The sequence below is a fragment of the Sus scrofa genome, chromosome 13, assembly GCF_054392235.1.
Source record: "Sus scrofa isolate SSC_HxYL_T2T_F1_AM1 chromosome 13, Sscrofa_HxYL_maternal_Yorkshire_Landrace_v2.0, whole genome shotgun sequence".
In the NCBI taxonomy this organism is placed as follows: domain Eukaryota; kingdom Metazoa; phylum Chordata; class Mammalia; order Artiodactyla; family Suidae; genus Sus; species Sus scrofa.
The window spans coordinates 74,086,444-74,102,891 of record NC_139395.1 but is presented as its reverse complement, the minus strand read 5'-3'; the positions used below and the strand labels follow the sequence as shown (position 1 = coordinate 74,102,891).

Here is a 16,448-nt window from a genome sequence, read left to right as displayed (position 1 = left end):
TTATGGAATAAAGCAGAGTGTTACAACAAGGTAGGCAGAGAAGAGAAGAAATGCAAGGAATGGCTTTTTACGTTAGACATGGTGATATGGAAACCTCTTAGTTCTGAGAACTAAGGATCATAGGAAGTAAGCGTGTGAGGAGGGAGTAAAACGGAGTGAAGGTACCATGGCCTTGGTGCAAAAGATAATCTGTCTTTTTTGAGGAATTAAAATGAGACCATTGTCATGAATTTGAGATTAATGCTAAGTGCAGTAGAAGGCATAAAGCAGGAAAGTGGATGTTCTCATTTACATGTTTAAATGATTATGCTGGCTGTTTTATGAGACTTGGTAAAGGAAGATCTAGAGAAGACACAGAGCCCAGGTAGGAATGGGTGTCTTAGCAATAGTACGTCTTTATTTCAGCAAGCTGTTTGTCACACTCTTAATCTAAAAACAAATAGGAGAACTGGGGTTCAATTATAGTATGTTTGGGTAAATCTGTAGCTCACTGAAAAGAATATGCAAAGAATATTGATTTAAAAATTTAACATCACTTCAGTGGACATACTCTACTGGCAGGATGCCTTGTCCTGGTCAACATTTTGTATCAATTATCTGAATGGACACACGCTTATCACATTTTCTGCTGACACTGAAGCAGAAGGATAATCAATATGTCAGATTTAAAAAAAAGACTTAAAACAATTTCAAGCATGATGGAACAAAGGGTCACTACTCAGAAGGTGAATTTAATAGGAGTAAATATAATATTCTGGATTTAGGTAATAAAATAACACAATTGGTTAGCGCTAGATTAATAGCCATTCATGAAAAAATCAATCCTCCGATTTTACATGCAAGTTAAAGTAAGAGACTGGGGCTTTTTATAAAAAAGTGAATACCATGGTCAACCCTGTTCACTGAAAGACAAGTTCACATCATGGGATAATACCACTCCCATTGTCCTCTGCAAAGGTCAAGGAGCATGCATGGAATTGGGTACATTTCTGTAGAGTCACAGTTTAACAGATACTTGAACATAACTGAGTGTGTTAAGAAGATGACTGTGGATTAAGTGCCTGAAGCATAAAGAACATGAAAATATTTTCGCATACCTAAAGCCTAATCAGAATCACAGAGTTAGGTACCGGGAGTGAAAGTGATAGGGATTTTAGACACTTAGCTCAATTTTAAGGAAGAGACACTGCACTTGTATTTGTATTTTTGAACAACTAGAGCAGTTACAGGTCAGGATGTTTTGTGACAAATAGGTCAGCTCTCTGTCTTCAGAATTTTTGAAGCTGAATGAATATCAGACAAGGATTCTGAGGATGGCAGGATGTTAGGTAAACAAGTGGGATAAGCAGGGTGGATTTCAAACTCAAGGCCACAAAACGAGTGATGGGGTTTTTACTCTGGCTAAACTATTATTTAAATGATTGTCCATGAATATGAGATTCTTTCTTTCCAATATTTTTGGTGGTAGAAATGCCTGGACTTCTAAAAAAGGAAGGACTTAAGGGTTGGTAATTTGTTTTTTAAATGTCATAAATTAGAAGAACAAAAGGTTGCTGTTAATGCTATGTTAATTTCTGTTGCCGTTGTTTTTTAAAATTTCTTACACTATCCAAAAATCAAAGAACAATAGTAATTGAATACCGAGATTTTCTCTACTTTGAGAGTCTATGATTACTTTCTAAAATTAATCAACAAAAAACTTTTGTGAAAAATAAATACAGCTAGTAGATTTGTGTAAAACCAAGAGAAATGAACATTTTGGTTCTGTAGCACTCAATTAGACATATCTTCCTATGACTCTGCACACCTCAGATTATTTGGAAGATTATCTCAGAAGATGTCCACAAACAAAATTATCCTGGAATCCCATACATACCTAATACTTAGGAAATTTCTCAACTAATAAAATTGCTGCCAAATGGCAATAATAGCTTAGGCAATAGATACTAGGCATATATGATATTGAGTTTCTAGAGAGGCCCTTTTACTGAGAATATTCTACAGCATTACTGCCAACAGACTTTGTAATTAGGCAACTCTGACATTAAGACATTGCTCTGTGAGTTGGGATTTTTCACAAGGAAATACATGATCATATGAAAATACATAAACCTTTAAAAATAAAGCTCAACATCAATCTTTTGGCATCTGTACTCGAATACGTATACTCACTGCTCTTGCCTGTGGATTTTTTTTTTCAACTTTACATTTCTAAATTCCACTATCTTTCATATGCTCATGAACTTTTGTTACAAGGTGGTCTTAAGAGACAGCAACTTTTTTTTAAAATGTTTTAAACCAAAAATATAAGAGGTAAAGCTTTGACTGTCTCTAATGATTGTTTTTGTGGTTGTTTTGAAACTTTTCCTATTCTATGATATAAAAAAAATAGAAAATTATAGGATTAATAGACTACCAAGGGTTTTTCCTCAGCTCTGAGCTTTATGGCTAAATTATTTGATTTTTTCTTTTTTCTTTCATTTTTAAAATATTTTAATTGTTATTTCCACAATACAGTTTTTTTTTCTACTGTACAGCATGGTGATCCAGTTACACATACATGTACACATTCTTTTTTCTCACATTATCATGTTGTATCATAAGTGACTAGACATAGTTCCCAGTGCTACACAACAGGTTCTCTTTACTAATCCATTCCAAAGGCAAGAATCTGCATCTATTAACCCCAAGCTCCCAATCCAGTCCATTCCCGCCCACTCCCCTTGGCAACCACAAGTCTATTCTCTAAGTCCATGATTTCCTTTTCTGTGGAAAGGTTCATTTGCGCCTTATATTAGATTCCAGGTATAAGTGATATCATGTGGTATTTGTCTTTCTCTTTCTGACTTCACTCAGGATGAGAGTCCCTAGTTCCTTCCATGTTGCTGCAAAAGGCATTATTTTGTTCTCTTTTATGGCTGAATAGTATTCCATTGTGTATATATACCACATCTTCCTAATTCAGTCATCTGTCAATGGACATTTGGGTTGTTTCCATGTCTTGACTATTGGGAGTAGTGCTGCAATGAATATGTGGGTGCATGTGTCTTTTTTAAGGAAAATTTTGTCCAGATATATGCCCAAGAGTGGGACTGCTGGGTCATAGGGTAGTTCTATATAGAGATTTCTACGGTACCTCCATACTATCCTCCATAGTGGTTGTACATTCCCACCAACAGTGCAGGAGGGTTCCCTTTTCTCCACAACCCCTGAAGCATTTGTTATCTGTGGACTTATTAATGCTGGCCATTCTGACTGGTGTGAGGTGGTATCTCGTGGTAGTTTTGATTTGAATTTCTCTAATAATCATGGATGTTGAGCATTGTTTCAAGCGGTTGTTGGCCGTCTGTATATCTTCCTTGGAGAAATGTCTATTCAGGTCTTTTGCCCATTTTTCAATTGGGTTGTTGGCTTTTTTGCTGTTGAGTTGTATAAGTTGATTGTATATTCTAGAGATTAAGCCCTTGTCAGTTGCATCATTTGAAACTATTTTCTCCCCTTCTGTAAGTTGTCTTTTTGTTTTCTTTTGGGTTTCCTTTGCTGTGCAAAAGCTTGTCAGTTTGATTAGGTTTATTTTTGCTTTGATTTCTGTTGCTTTGGGAGACTGACCTGAGAAAATATTCATAAGGTTGATGTCAGAGAATGTTTTGCCTATGTTCTCTTGCAGGAGTTTGATGGTGTCCTGTCTTACATTTAAGTCTTTCAGCCATTTTGAGTTTATTTTTGTGCATGGTGTGAGGGTGTGTTCCAGTTTCATTGATTTGCATGCAGCTGTCCAGGTTTCCCAGCAATGTTTGCTGAAAAAACTGTCTTTTTCCCATTTTATGTTCTTGCCTCCTTTGTTGAAGATTAATTGACCATAGGTGTCTGGGTGTATTTCTGGGTTCTCTATTCTGTTCCATTGGTCTGTCTGTCTGTTTTGGTACCAGTACCACACTGTTTTGATGACTGTGGCTTTGTAGTATTTCTTGAAGTCTGGGAGAGTTATGACTCCTGCTTGGATTTTGTTCCTCAGAATTGCTTTGGCAATATGGGTCTTTTGGTCTTTTGTGGTTCCATATCAATTTTTGGATTGTTTGTTCTAGTACTGCGAAAAATGTCATGAGTAATTTGATAAGGGATTGCATTGAATCTGTAGATTGCTTTGGGTAGTATGGCCATTTCTACAATACTAATTTTTCCAATCCAGGAGCATGGACTATCTTTCCTTTTCTTTACTTCTTCTTTAATTTCCTTGATTAATGTTTTATAGTTCTCAGCATATAAGTCCTTCACCTCCTTGGTAGGTGTATTCCCAGGTATTTGATTTTTTGGGGGTGCAATTTTAAAAGGTACTGTATTTTTGTATTCCTTTTATAATACTTTATTGCTAGTATACAGAAATGTGAGTGATTTCTGAATGTTAATCTTATATTCTGCTACTTTGCTGAATTTGTTGATCAGTTCAAGTAGTTTTTCAGTTGAGTCCTTAGGGTTTTCTATATACAGTATCATGTCATCTGCATATAGAAACAGTTTTACCTCCTCTGTTTCTATTTGGATGCCTTTTATTTCTTTTGTGTGTCTGATTGCTGTGGCTAGGACTTCCAATACTATGTTGAATAACAGTGGTGAGAGTGGGCATCCTTGTCTTGTTCCAGATTTTAGTGGGAAGGCTTTCAGCTTTTCTCTATTGAGTACTATATTTGCTGTGGGTTTGTTGAAAATGGCTTTTATTATGTTAAGGTATGTTCTCTCTATACCTACTTCAGTAAGAGTTTTTATTGTGAATGGATGTTGGACTTTGTCAAATGCTTTCTCTGTATCTATTGAGATGATCATGCGGTTTTTTACTTTTCTTTTGTTAATGTGGTGTATGACATTGATTGATTTGCACATGTTGTACCATCCTTGTGCACCTGGGATGAACCCCACCAGGTCATTGTATATGACCTTTTTGATGTTGTTGGCTTCAGTTGGCTAAAATTTAGTTGAGAATTTTTGGGTCTATATCCAACAATGATATTGGCCTATAGTTTTCTTTCTTGGTGATATCTTTGTCTGGTTTTGGAATTAAAGTGATGGTGGCATCATAGAATGTCTTTGCAAGTGTTCCTTCTTCTTCAAACTTTTGAAAAAGTTTAAGGAGGACGGGTATAAGTTCCTCTTTGTATGTTTTGTAGAATTCGCTTGAGAAGCCATCTGGTCCTTGACTTTTATTTGTAGGGAGTGTTTTTATGACATATTCAACTTAATTTCTAGTGCTCAGTCTGTTCAGTTGATCTACTTCTTGATTCAGTTTTGGCAGGCTGTAAGTCTTAGAAAGTTGTCCATTTCTTCTAGGTTGTCAAATTCGTTAGCATACAATTGTTCATAGTATTCTCTCATGGTTTTTTGTATTTCTGTAGTATCCAGGGTGACTCCTCCTTTTTCATTTCTTACTTTGTTTATTTGGGTTTTTTTCCTCCTCTTCTCCATGAGTCTAGCCAGAGATATGTCAATTTTGTCTACCTATTCAAAGAACCAGCTCTTGGTTTAATTTTTTTCTATTTTTTTAATCTCTATTTTATTGATTTCCTCTTTGACCTTTATGATTTCCTTCTTTCTGCTGACTTTAGGTTTTGTTTGTTGTTTTTCTAATTCATTTAGTTGTTGGGTTGTCTAATTGAGATTTTTTTGTTCTTTTTTGTATTGCTATGAATTTCTTTCTGAGCGCTGCTTTTGTGGCATCCCATAGATTTTGATTGGTTGTGTCTTCATTATCATTTTTCTTGAGGTATTTTTAAATTTCCTTCTTGATTTTCTTTGACCCATGGGGTTTTTAGTAGTATCTTGTTTAGTCCACGTAGTCAGTTTTTTCTCATTTCCGTTCCTGTGGTTGATTTCTAGTTTCATGCCATTGTGGTCAGAGAAGATACTTGAAATAATTTCTATACTCGTAAATTTGTTGAGGTTACCTTTGTGCCCCAGTATGTGATCAGTTCTTGAGAATGTTCCATGTGCACTTGAGAAGAAGGTGTATTCCATTTTTTTTGATGTAATGTCCTGAAAATGTTGATTTAGTCTAACTTTTCTATTATGTCCATTAGGATCTCTGTAGCCTTACTGATTTTCTGTCTAGAGGATCTGTCCACTGAAGTGAGTGGGGTGTTAAAGTCTCCTACAATGATTGTATTCCCATCAACTTCTCTTTTTATGTCTGTTTGTATTTGTTGGAGGTATCTGGGTGCTCCTATATTAGGAGCATATATATTGACGAAGGTAATATCCTCTTCTTGAATGGATCCTATTACCATTAAATAGTGTCCTTCTTTGTCTTTCTTTATGGCCTTCATTTTAAAGTCGATTTTGTCTGATATGAGTATTGCAACTGCTGCTTTCCTGTCTGGTCCACTGGCATGAAATATCTTTTCCCATCCCCTCATTTTCAATCTATATGTGTGCTTTGCTCTAAGGTGAGTTTCTTGTAGACAGCAGATTGAAGGTTTTTGCTTTTTTATCCAATCTGCCACTCTGTGTCTTTTGATTGGTGCATTCAGTCCATTGCATTTAAGGTGATTATTGATAGATATGTATTTATTGCTATTTTAAACCTTGTTTTCCAGTTGATTCTATGTTTCTCTTTTTTTTTGGTTGGATGGTTTCCATTTATTTTATGCTTGAGTACTTTTCTTTTCAGTTTTTGTGAACGTAATGTTCGGTTTTGATTTGTGGTTGCACTGCTTTTTAAGTATGTTAACCCCTTCGTATATCTGCTTGCTTTAGCCTGATAGTCATATAGGCTCAAAAACGTCATTAAAATAAAAAAAGAATCTATATTTTCTTACTTTCCTTCCCCACATTGTATGATTTTTTTTTTTTAACATCTTCATGTTTAGATCTGTATGAGGCTTATTTAAGTGACTGCTTTCCAATTGTGGTTTCCTCCATTCTAATTTTCTTCTTTTTTTTGTTTTTTGTTTTCTTTCTCTCTCTTTTTAATTTAGAGAAACTGTTTCAGTATTTATTTTAGAATGGGTTTAGTATTGCTGTACTCTTTTAGCTTTTGTTTGTTAGAGACTTTCTTTACTTGCCCTTCTATTTTAAATGATAATTCTTGCTGGATAGAGGATTCTAGGTTGAAAATTTTTCCATTCAGCACTTTAAATATATCTTGGCACTCCCTCTGGCCTGTAGTGTTTCTGTAGAGAAATCAGCTGATAGCTTTATGGGGGTTCCTTTATACTTAATGCTTTCTTTTCTCTTGCTGCCTTTAGAATCCTCTCTTTAACTTTTGCCATTCTTATTATAATATGGCTTAGTGTGGGCCTATTTGGGTTCAACTTGGTTGGATGCCCTCTATGCTTCCTATATCTCAATATCAGTATCCTTTAGATTTGTAAATTTTTCAGCCATAATTTCTTCAAATATATTTTCAATCCCCTGTTCTTTTTCTTCTCCTTCTGGAATTCTATTATGCATAGATTGGCCTGCTTTATATTATCCCATAGGTCTCTTTTATTGCTTTCATGTTTTTTCATTTTATTTTCTGTCTGCTCTCCTGAATGGGTGATTTCCATTATTCTATCTTCCATGTCACTAATTCATTTCTCTGCATTATTCATTCTGCTCTTTATTGTCTTTAGCTCAGTTTGTATCTCTGCAAATGAATTTTCTAATGTTTCTTGGCTCCTCCTTACATTTTTCTATTTCCTTTCTAAAGGAATCTGCAGTACTGTTCACATCCTCTCTTAATTCCTTCAGTATTTTCACCATCTCCCTTTTGAACTCAATGTGTGTCACACTGCAGAGGTCTGTTTCATTGTTGACTGCTTTAGGTGAATTCTCCTGTTGCTTTAATTGGGAATGGTTTCTGTACTTCTTCATCTTGCTTGTGTTTTTCTTTTTCTGTGAGTTTGGGGAAGCCAAACTGTAGTCTTGTAAGGATACTCATATGTAAGAATACCCGTTTGTATCTTTTGGGGGGTTACCATTTATTTTTGGTGTGGGAGTTTGAATATTTGCTGTCTCTTTCTTTGATGTGAGCAGGCTGTTATTTCCAGAATGCTCATTGTGTTTTCAGGGAGAAGGAGGCAATGGGTAGGGCCAGCAGTCAGTGCCTGGTCATTGGGCTCTCAACAGCAGCAAGGACTTTGAAGAAGGTGGCACAGGCTACTTGTAGCTGCAGGGCCCTGGGAAGTGGTAATAAGCTCTAGGCAGACCTTCAAGATGACCAGAGCATTTGGCAGTAACAGCAGCATGGTGTGTGAGTTCCTAGGGGATTGAGAGCAATAACAGCTTGTGTTTGATTATAATGCCCTCCTCTCAGGTGGTTGGAACCACAAGTGGTGCCTGTTCGGAGACCCCTAGTGGTAGCAGGCCACGACCATCTCTAGAGTCAGTGGTAACTCCAGTGGTTTTCCCCTGACAACTTTAGACCATGCATGAAGCAACCCGTATCACTTAGCCCACATAGGAGGTGCTGTACAGGCTGCTCCTAGTTGCAGGATACTGGGAAGTGACAGAAATCAGGCATGTAGCTGACGCCCGGAACGTTTGGCAGTGACAGCAGCAGAGCAGGTATGTTCCCAGGAGTGCGGAGCACCAACAGGTGGTGTTCAGTCACAATGCCCTCCTCTCTGGTGCTCTTGAGGTAAATGGGGCTGCAAGTGGTGTCTGTTCACAGACCCTTAGTGGTGGTGAGCCACTCCCACCTCGGTGGTTTGCCCCCACCTTCTATAGACCATGCCAGAAGCACCTTGTCCTGCTTAGGACCCTAAAGGAGGTGCTGCACAAGCTGCTCCTAGTTGCAGGTTCATGGGAAGGGACAGTTGTTGTGAGACTTGTTTTTATAATATTTTCTTAGCCTCTTTGCTGAAAACTCCATCTTGTCCTTCCTTACTTTGTCCCGTCTTCCTGCTCGAGAAACAGTCACGGTGATGGTAAATGACTTAAGCTTAAAAACAAAGACCTAAATGCATGGGTTATTCACGGGGTCAGCTGAATGAGGACATAATACATTGATCTAGGCACGCTATTTACACAAGCATAATATGTCCTCTAAAGAATAAGAGAAAGAGGAACCTCATGGCCAAGTGGTTTATGAGTGGTCAGTAGCAAAGAGAACCAAGGTGCAAACCTAGGCAGACAGGGCTGCCACAAATAGGCATGCCGTTTGTGAAAGCACAGTGAGGATTCTCTGAAATGCTATGCATAGATAGCTAACTCAAATGCTAATGATTCTTAAATGCCTAAAGTTTAAAGTTTAACCATCTACCAGCTAAGTAACTTTTAAAATAATTAAATAACATAAAATAATTAAAAAAACCTATATCCTGCACCTACAACCCCCTTTTTACTTGACGTAATCCTCAAGAGCACAATAAAAGCAGTGTGGTTTCTTGAGGCAGGGCTCTTGGTTCCTGACACCTTGAGTCCCCAGGTTCCCATCTTTACTTAAGATAAATGTCTCTGTTTCTTGTTTTATGTTAACTTTTTTCCTTAAGTTCCACAGTACCCGTTCTTCAGCCCCATCCTGCTGGGCTGGTCTCGGCAGACAGTGACCAAGCATCTGCCCAGAGTGTTTGGTAGTGGCAGCAGCAGAAAAGGTGTGCTCGCAGGGGAGTGAGAGCAACAACAGGTGATGTTCCATTTCAATGTCCTTCTCTCTGGTGCCCTATGAGGTGGTTGGGGCTTCAAATGCCTTTTTGTCAGTTATCCCCAGTGGCAGTGGGCCACGCCCACCTCTGGAATCAGGGATAACTGTGGCAGTTTTCCCCTACCACCTGCAGACCAGGCAAGAAGCACCCTGTCCCACTTAAGCTCATGCAGGAGGTGCTGTACCAGCTAATCCTGGTTGTACGGTTTTGGGAAGGGACAGTGACCAAGTGCCTGGGCGCCCCGTAGAACATTTGGCAGTGGCAGCTGTAGGGCAGGTGTGTTCCAGGGGAGTGAGAGCAACATCATATGGTGCTTGGTTGCAGTGACCTCCATTTTTCTTTTTGGCCAACCCCTGATGTGATTGGAGTTGCAGGTGGAGCCTACTCACAGGCCTCCCGTGGTGGCAAGCCATGCCTCCCTCTGGCCTCTGAGACTACTGCTTTGGTCTGTCCCTGCCACCTGTAGATCATGTAAGAGGCACCCTGTCGCACTTAGCCCCCTGATGCCCTTATCCCACACAAGAGGCGCCTGGCCACCTGTAGCCTACACAAGAAGCACCCAATCTTCCTTAAATGAGCCAGAGACTTCCCCTTCTTGCCGCCATAGCCTGCACGGAGCCGCCCCACCCTCTGAGCCCCAGGGCACATGCATGTTCCAGTGAAGGGAGTTTCTTATGGTGGTCTGCCCCTCCTCCTCTAGCCCTCCCCAAGAATGGTGCCTTGCCTCTCCTGTGGGTCTGGACCTTCTCCCAGGTTAGCTTTGCTGTGGCATTTCCCCTCCTCAGCCTCTGACCTACCACTCCCCCACCCATGTCACACTGCTCCTTAGCCCCTCTGGCTGGACAGCCAGCCTCAGTCCTCTTCCCAGGACTGACCTCCAGAGCCTGAGTCTCAGTGCCCAGCCCCCACCCAAGCATCTCAGGCTGTGGTGTCCAGCCTGGTGGTTCAGATGATCTGTGCAGCTCTCATTCTACTTTGCCCTCCTCAGTCCAGCTGCTGAGCTTTTCTCAGCGACTTTGAAGTCCTGCCGACTTGGCTGATCTTTCCATCAGATAGTGGCTTCCCAGGATGTGGGTTCCTTTTCTCCTTCACAGCTCCCTCTTGGGAATGCTAGTCCTGTCCTGATTCCTTTTCTCTCTCTCTTTTCTTTTCTTCTACCCAGTTATGTCAAGAGTTTCTTGCCCTTTTTGGAGGTTTTAGCTCTTCTGCCAGCATTCAGTTGATATTCTGTGCAAGTCATTTTACATGTAGATATGTTTTTTTGATGTGTTTGTGGGAGAAGGTGAGCATGACCTCTTACTCCTCCGCCATCTTGCTTTGCCCTTCCTAAACCGTTCTCATATTGACTATTAAGTTACTGGCAATTCAATTGCTCGCTTATATACCCCCTTTATAATGTGTGAATGTGTGTGTGTGTGTGTGTGTATGTGCATGTAATTTGTTGTTTATGCAAGTTTATATGTGTATATATTTGAGTTATGTGAATTTATGTGTATAGGGCATCACATAATCAAACTATCTCAACCTTTATAGAAGCAGAAGAATACATCTTCCCATTCAGATTTAAAGTTCATCCTATGAACAAGATATTTCCCAAATATGAAAAAAAGGGTAAAGAAGACTGCATGACAAATTAAAATCTGTTTGGTTTTTAAAGATAAACTGTTTTAAAGCCTTATTGGAACAATGGCACAAAAACTCAAAGTCACATTTGCAACATGATAGAATTGCTACTTACAAGCAAACTGAAGCTTTGCTTCTCTGCTAACAATTGTTCCAAACGAGTTTGTTGCTATGCACTGGTATGTTCCAGCATCTTGGGTTTTATTGGGGTTATTGATCAACAAGCTGCCTTCAACAACACTGTAGCGGAAATCCATACCAATGTCAACATCTGTTCCATTTAACTTCCACCTATAGTATAAAAATGGCAGTAGATAAAGCCTTGTAATATTAATCAATATTTCTGAATTGTCTAAAATATATAAAAACTATGAACAGCATGAAATATCATCTCTGACTTTTTTTGAACTGTGGTAAAAAAAAAAAGTTTTTTTAAATGCTCTACTCAGCAATGGTGACAACATAGATGCTTATGGAAAGAGCATGTCCTTTTAAAGTAAACAATGATTAGGATTTTAATACCTATTTTTATAACTACTTATGATGCAACAGACACTTGCCTTTTTTTTTTTTTTAATTTCTCAGAGCATCATGTACAACTTTTTTCAAATAGCATTCCATAGTAAAAGTCCTTTTTCTGTTTCTCAGGGGTCTTTAAATGGGTCTATACAGATGACAGAATATAACACTCTCAGGTAGATTGCTGAGTATTTGATGAAATTGCAGCAGAGTTCCTTTGATTTGGTCCTTAATATGACTGAAATGGCTGACTACAAAGCAGAGGAATTCTATTGATCTAGAGCTGTCTTAGGAACCAAACTAGCTTTAACCATGGATCACTTTGAAGACCTCCTTAGTTATTGGGACTCAAACATCAATCAACCATCCCAACAAACTGGAGTTCAGGCCTTTAGGTAACAGACCCGAAGAGAGATTTGTTTTTCCGTTTACATGGATCATCTGTATATTTGAGTATAGAGCTTGGCCCAACAAATTTGTTTTAGTGGAACTCACACATTTAACCAGCAAAGTTTTAGTAACAACACCTACTTTTTGTTAATAGCCAATAATATTCCAGAGAGCATATTTTAACCAAATTGCCTTTGAGTAAGTTGTCTGAATACTTACGAACTTTTGAACTAATAAAATTCAATGACTACTTATTTTTTCTCTTCCTTCCCCTAATCTACCCAAAATATTAGGTCAGAGAATTTCTGAATTATTGACAGTCTCATATTTAGCATGCACACTGGGCGACCGAAAATAGGGCAACACTAGAGCACAAAGGAAACTGATCAGAAAAAACAATGGGAATAAAGAATGAGAAATGTCATTTTATTTCCAAACAGTAAAATCCACTATTTAAATGTGTGTGTGTACATACACACTCATTGTGTATCCTCACAACATTCTGGGGCACTAGCACTGGTGTGCATATGTAAAAGGATTTAAATGAAAAAAATGAAGGCCAATTCGTTTCAAGATTTGGATACTGGGTATCAACAAAAACAGGTTTAAAGAATGAGTGCTTTCTTTCCATCAAGATCTAGTCATACTTCAAAGTTAACCTTTCCTCCTCTTTTAATGATATCTTCTATGACATTCCTAATCAGATCAAAGCTTCCCTCAACTCCTACAGAATTTTTCTTACTTCTTTAGGTGGGAATTCTTCCTTCACTATAGATGATTTGCTTCTATTACTTTTGTATTCTCCCTTAGTAACCTAGAACCTGACATTCAACATGCTCAAAAATGCTTGTGGTATTTCATTAAATATCTAACTTCTTTGCTGGATATTTTAGCTTTGAGCACATACAATTTATGAAGCACCCTAACTCACCATGGCACAGCAGTGTACCTTTGTTCAAATCCATGTCTTTGAAAGGTGAACATTTAGAAACATGAGGGGTGGGAAAGGTGAGCCAGATCACAAAATGGGACATAACTCTTTATGTGTTTGTTTATAAGAAGATGGGTATTAGGAACTGACATTGTTTTTAAACAGGACAGTAATTCTCCCTGTGTTCTGACATAGACAGGAAATAATAAGCAATAAAAAGAGAACAGCCGGGTTATATCCTAGCAGGTCTATATGCTCATGAATCTCCAGAGCTGACTGCCTGCCCTAGACTTTTTTTTTTTTTTTTTGAGTCAGCTGCTCACATCTCTATCATAACTCTCACTTCAAATGATAGTCGAGCAATTTAATATGACAAATCTAGGAACTCAAAGAGGAAATTGCAATATAATGTGAGCTGCAAGCAGAGTGTGGAATTTAGGAATGAGGTCATGTGAGTCCTCTTAGTTTTAGGAATAGTAACACCTTGGTGGGTTGTCTACACAAGTCATCTCAACCAAAATGCTCTGTAAAAAACCTATTAATCTATTTTATTATCCTCTTCTACATACAGATAGCAAAGGAAAACACATTATTTAGAAAGTAAACCCTTTGCTGTGAAATGCAGTTGAGTCTCCATTATGAAGGACTATACCTAGTTTTATTGCAAAGTAGTCACTGTTCATCCCAAATGAATGTGGATTGCATTGAATTCATAATCTTATTCCATACTGAAACAGTCTTGAAAAATTCACAATTTATTTTCAATGTTGAGGAGTCTTTCATGAACTGGTAATAGAGGCCATGCTCCTTTGGCAAATTGAGATTTTCCCCAAGAACTGGGACAAATGGGTGAGTGTCTTAAGAAGGCTAACTTCTGAATTATTTGGTGAATCACGACCCACCTCTCTCCAGAGAGTGGAGGTATGCACAACTAAATGCTGTGAAGCTCTGGAAGGTACTGTTTTCAGACCTTGCTGGGGAGCTGTTTATTTATGGGCTTTGTTGTAGCAAAAACCTCTTTTCTTTGTTCACTGTTTCCACTTGGCACGGAAGAAGGGGCAGGACCTTTCTGACTTGGAATTTGTTGTCTGCAAACCAAGCTGAATACAAACTTCACAGCAATGATACTTCCACCAAGTACCTGACATTCCTTCTGTCAGAAAAGAGGCCGAGAGCAATAAGTAACATCATCTGTCCTTAGGGAACTTTAATACAAGGGAAGTGGGGACAAGTCAAGACTTCTTAAGTTTTTCTGGGTCTGGGTCAATCCTTTCAAAATTGAGGGGCAGGAAACAGTGAAAAGAGAAGGCACAGTGGAGGGAATAAACACAAAGAAGAGAGGTCAGTTGGGGCGACTGAGGGAAAACCAAGTGCTGAAGATCCCCATGGAGAACTCACCTTGAACTTCTCCTACTTGTTTCTACCTCTCAAAGTCAGTCCGAAGACTGAAAAAGTTCAGCCATAGAGATATTTGAAAATACCTGTTCTTTCCATTCTGTCTCTTGAGCTTTCTTTCAATAAAAGGGAGTTTTTAGCCCCCTGTACCAATTAGCTATTATCTCACAGAGGAACTGCCAAAAATATAAAGGAAAACAAAGTACGCTGCAACCCACTGCTAGTGCATTTGATTAAAAGTTTTCTTCTCAAATGTTTCTGGCAATCTTTAAAAACATAATAGGTTTCTGTTCCTCTGCTTGTTTTAAATAACAAAGCAAGCCCCTATATCTAGAAACACAATGTTACAAAAGCAATGTTAATTAAAGGTCACAGTTTGTGGAAAAACAAAGCAGTAACTCAAATTCTGCTACAAAATTTGTTTTCATTTATGGCTAACATCTGGACTTATACTTGGCTATGTACTAAAAATTGGAGGCATTTAACTTGTCATTTACAGATGTAGGAAACTTGGTCCCTTGCATTTATTTTTTACTATTTAAAGCCTTGCAGCACACTTGAATTCAACATATTATAGGGAGAATAACTGCATATTCTGATTTGTCCAGTACACTGCTAGGTTTACACATGTCATCCTGGAATGATTATTAACAGTGGCATTTCCCTGTCAAAGTGTCCTGGTTTGGATGATAAATTACATGTTTATCCTAATTATATGGTTCATTAGAGAGTGGGATTTTTTTTCCCCTTTTTGGAATGTACTTTTGATTTAGCCATATGACAAAAGATCATAGCCCTCCAAATTCAGTTAAATACTCCTTCTCTATAAAATTTTCACCGATACCTTCCTTCTCTATCCTGAAGCAGACTTTCTCTCCTTCAAGAGGCCGTTGAACTTGGACCTCTTCTACTCACCCACACTGTAGCCCTATACTTAAGACTTCTAGGCACTCACCCCTAAAGCATATTACTTGAGCATGAATACTAAAACCTAGCATGGTACCTGGAACATACAGCTGCTTTATATGGTGGTTTAAATACCTTTCCTAGAGGACGTATTTTTCAGAATCCTAATATATACCCTAGTTTAAAGCAGTGCTGCTATGATGGGATCTTGCAGGAAACTCAAGAACTCACCCCAGGTCATTCCACGGAATTTACACTTTGAAAAACATTGGGGTGGTGTGATGAATAATGCAATGTTTGGTGAATGAATAAATGGGCACACAAATTAAATTTGAAAATAATTTCCACTATGTTAATACTACCATCCTTTAATATACATGGGATGACCCTTGCCCTCTGTGAATCTGAAAACTAAAGACCTCAGTGTATACTCAGCATTCTACTTCTACAACTTCTGGATGACTCCATCTCTTCTTCCCTAAACTATAACACACGCTGTATATATTTTTGGGGGGTTTTACATACTACTACATATTGGTTATTAGTTTAAGGTTTTATCATTAAATTTGAAGGGGCAACATAAAACTTATAAGATATACATAAGTTACAAAGAATTACAAGGTAATAAAGACCTGTGTCTAAGAAAAAGAACATCAGTATTTTTTTGGGGGGGTGGGGGCTGTGACCATGGCATGTGGAAGTTCCTAGGCCAGGGGCTGAACCTGTGCCACAGCAGAGACCTCAGCTACTATAGTGACAATGCCAGATCTTTAACCTACTGTACCACAAAAGAACTCCAAGAATATCATTACTTTTGAAGTCTCCTCTTTCCACTTTGACTTCAATCACTCCCTTCTCAACAGTTAATTATAATCTTTAATTTTGGCTTTTTTATTCCTTTTATTTTCTTTATGATTTTATCATGTATGTTAGTATCCTTAAACACCTACCCCATCTTACCTGCCTTTTGAACTTTAGATGGCACTATACTCTTTGTATTCTTCTATGACTTGATTTGTTTACTCAGCTATGTTCTTGTGATCCATCATGTTGTAGTTATAATCATT

General features: G+C 38.2%; 1 protein-coding gene across 50 annotated transcripts in view; it reads right to left on the bottom strand.

Annotated features, from left to right (window-relative positions):
• Positions 1–16,448, bottom strand: part of CNTN4 (contactin 4) — a 1,001,048-nt gene that overhangs the window by 313,547 nt on the left and 671,053 nt on the right. For all 50 annotated transcript variants that reach the window (XR_014823611.1, XR_014823612.1, XM_084989189.1 and 47 more), the window contains one exon: positions 11,356–11,531. Coding sequence is in view for 48 of the 50 variants with exons in the window: in XM_084989189.1 (XP_084845315.1) it covers positions 11,356–11,531 (176 nt within the window). In the remaining 2 variants the exon portion in view is untranslated. The remainder of the gene's footprint in view (positions 1–11,355; positions 11,532–16,448) is intronic.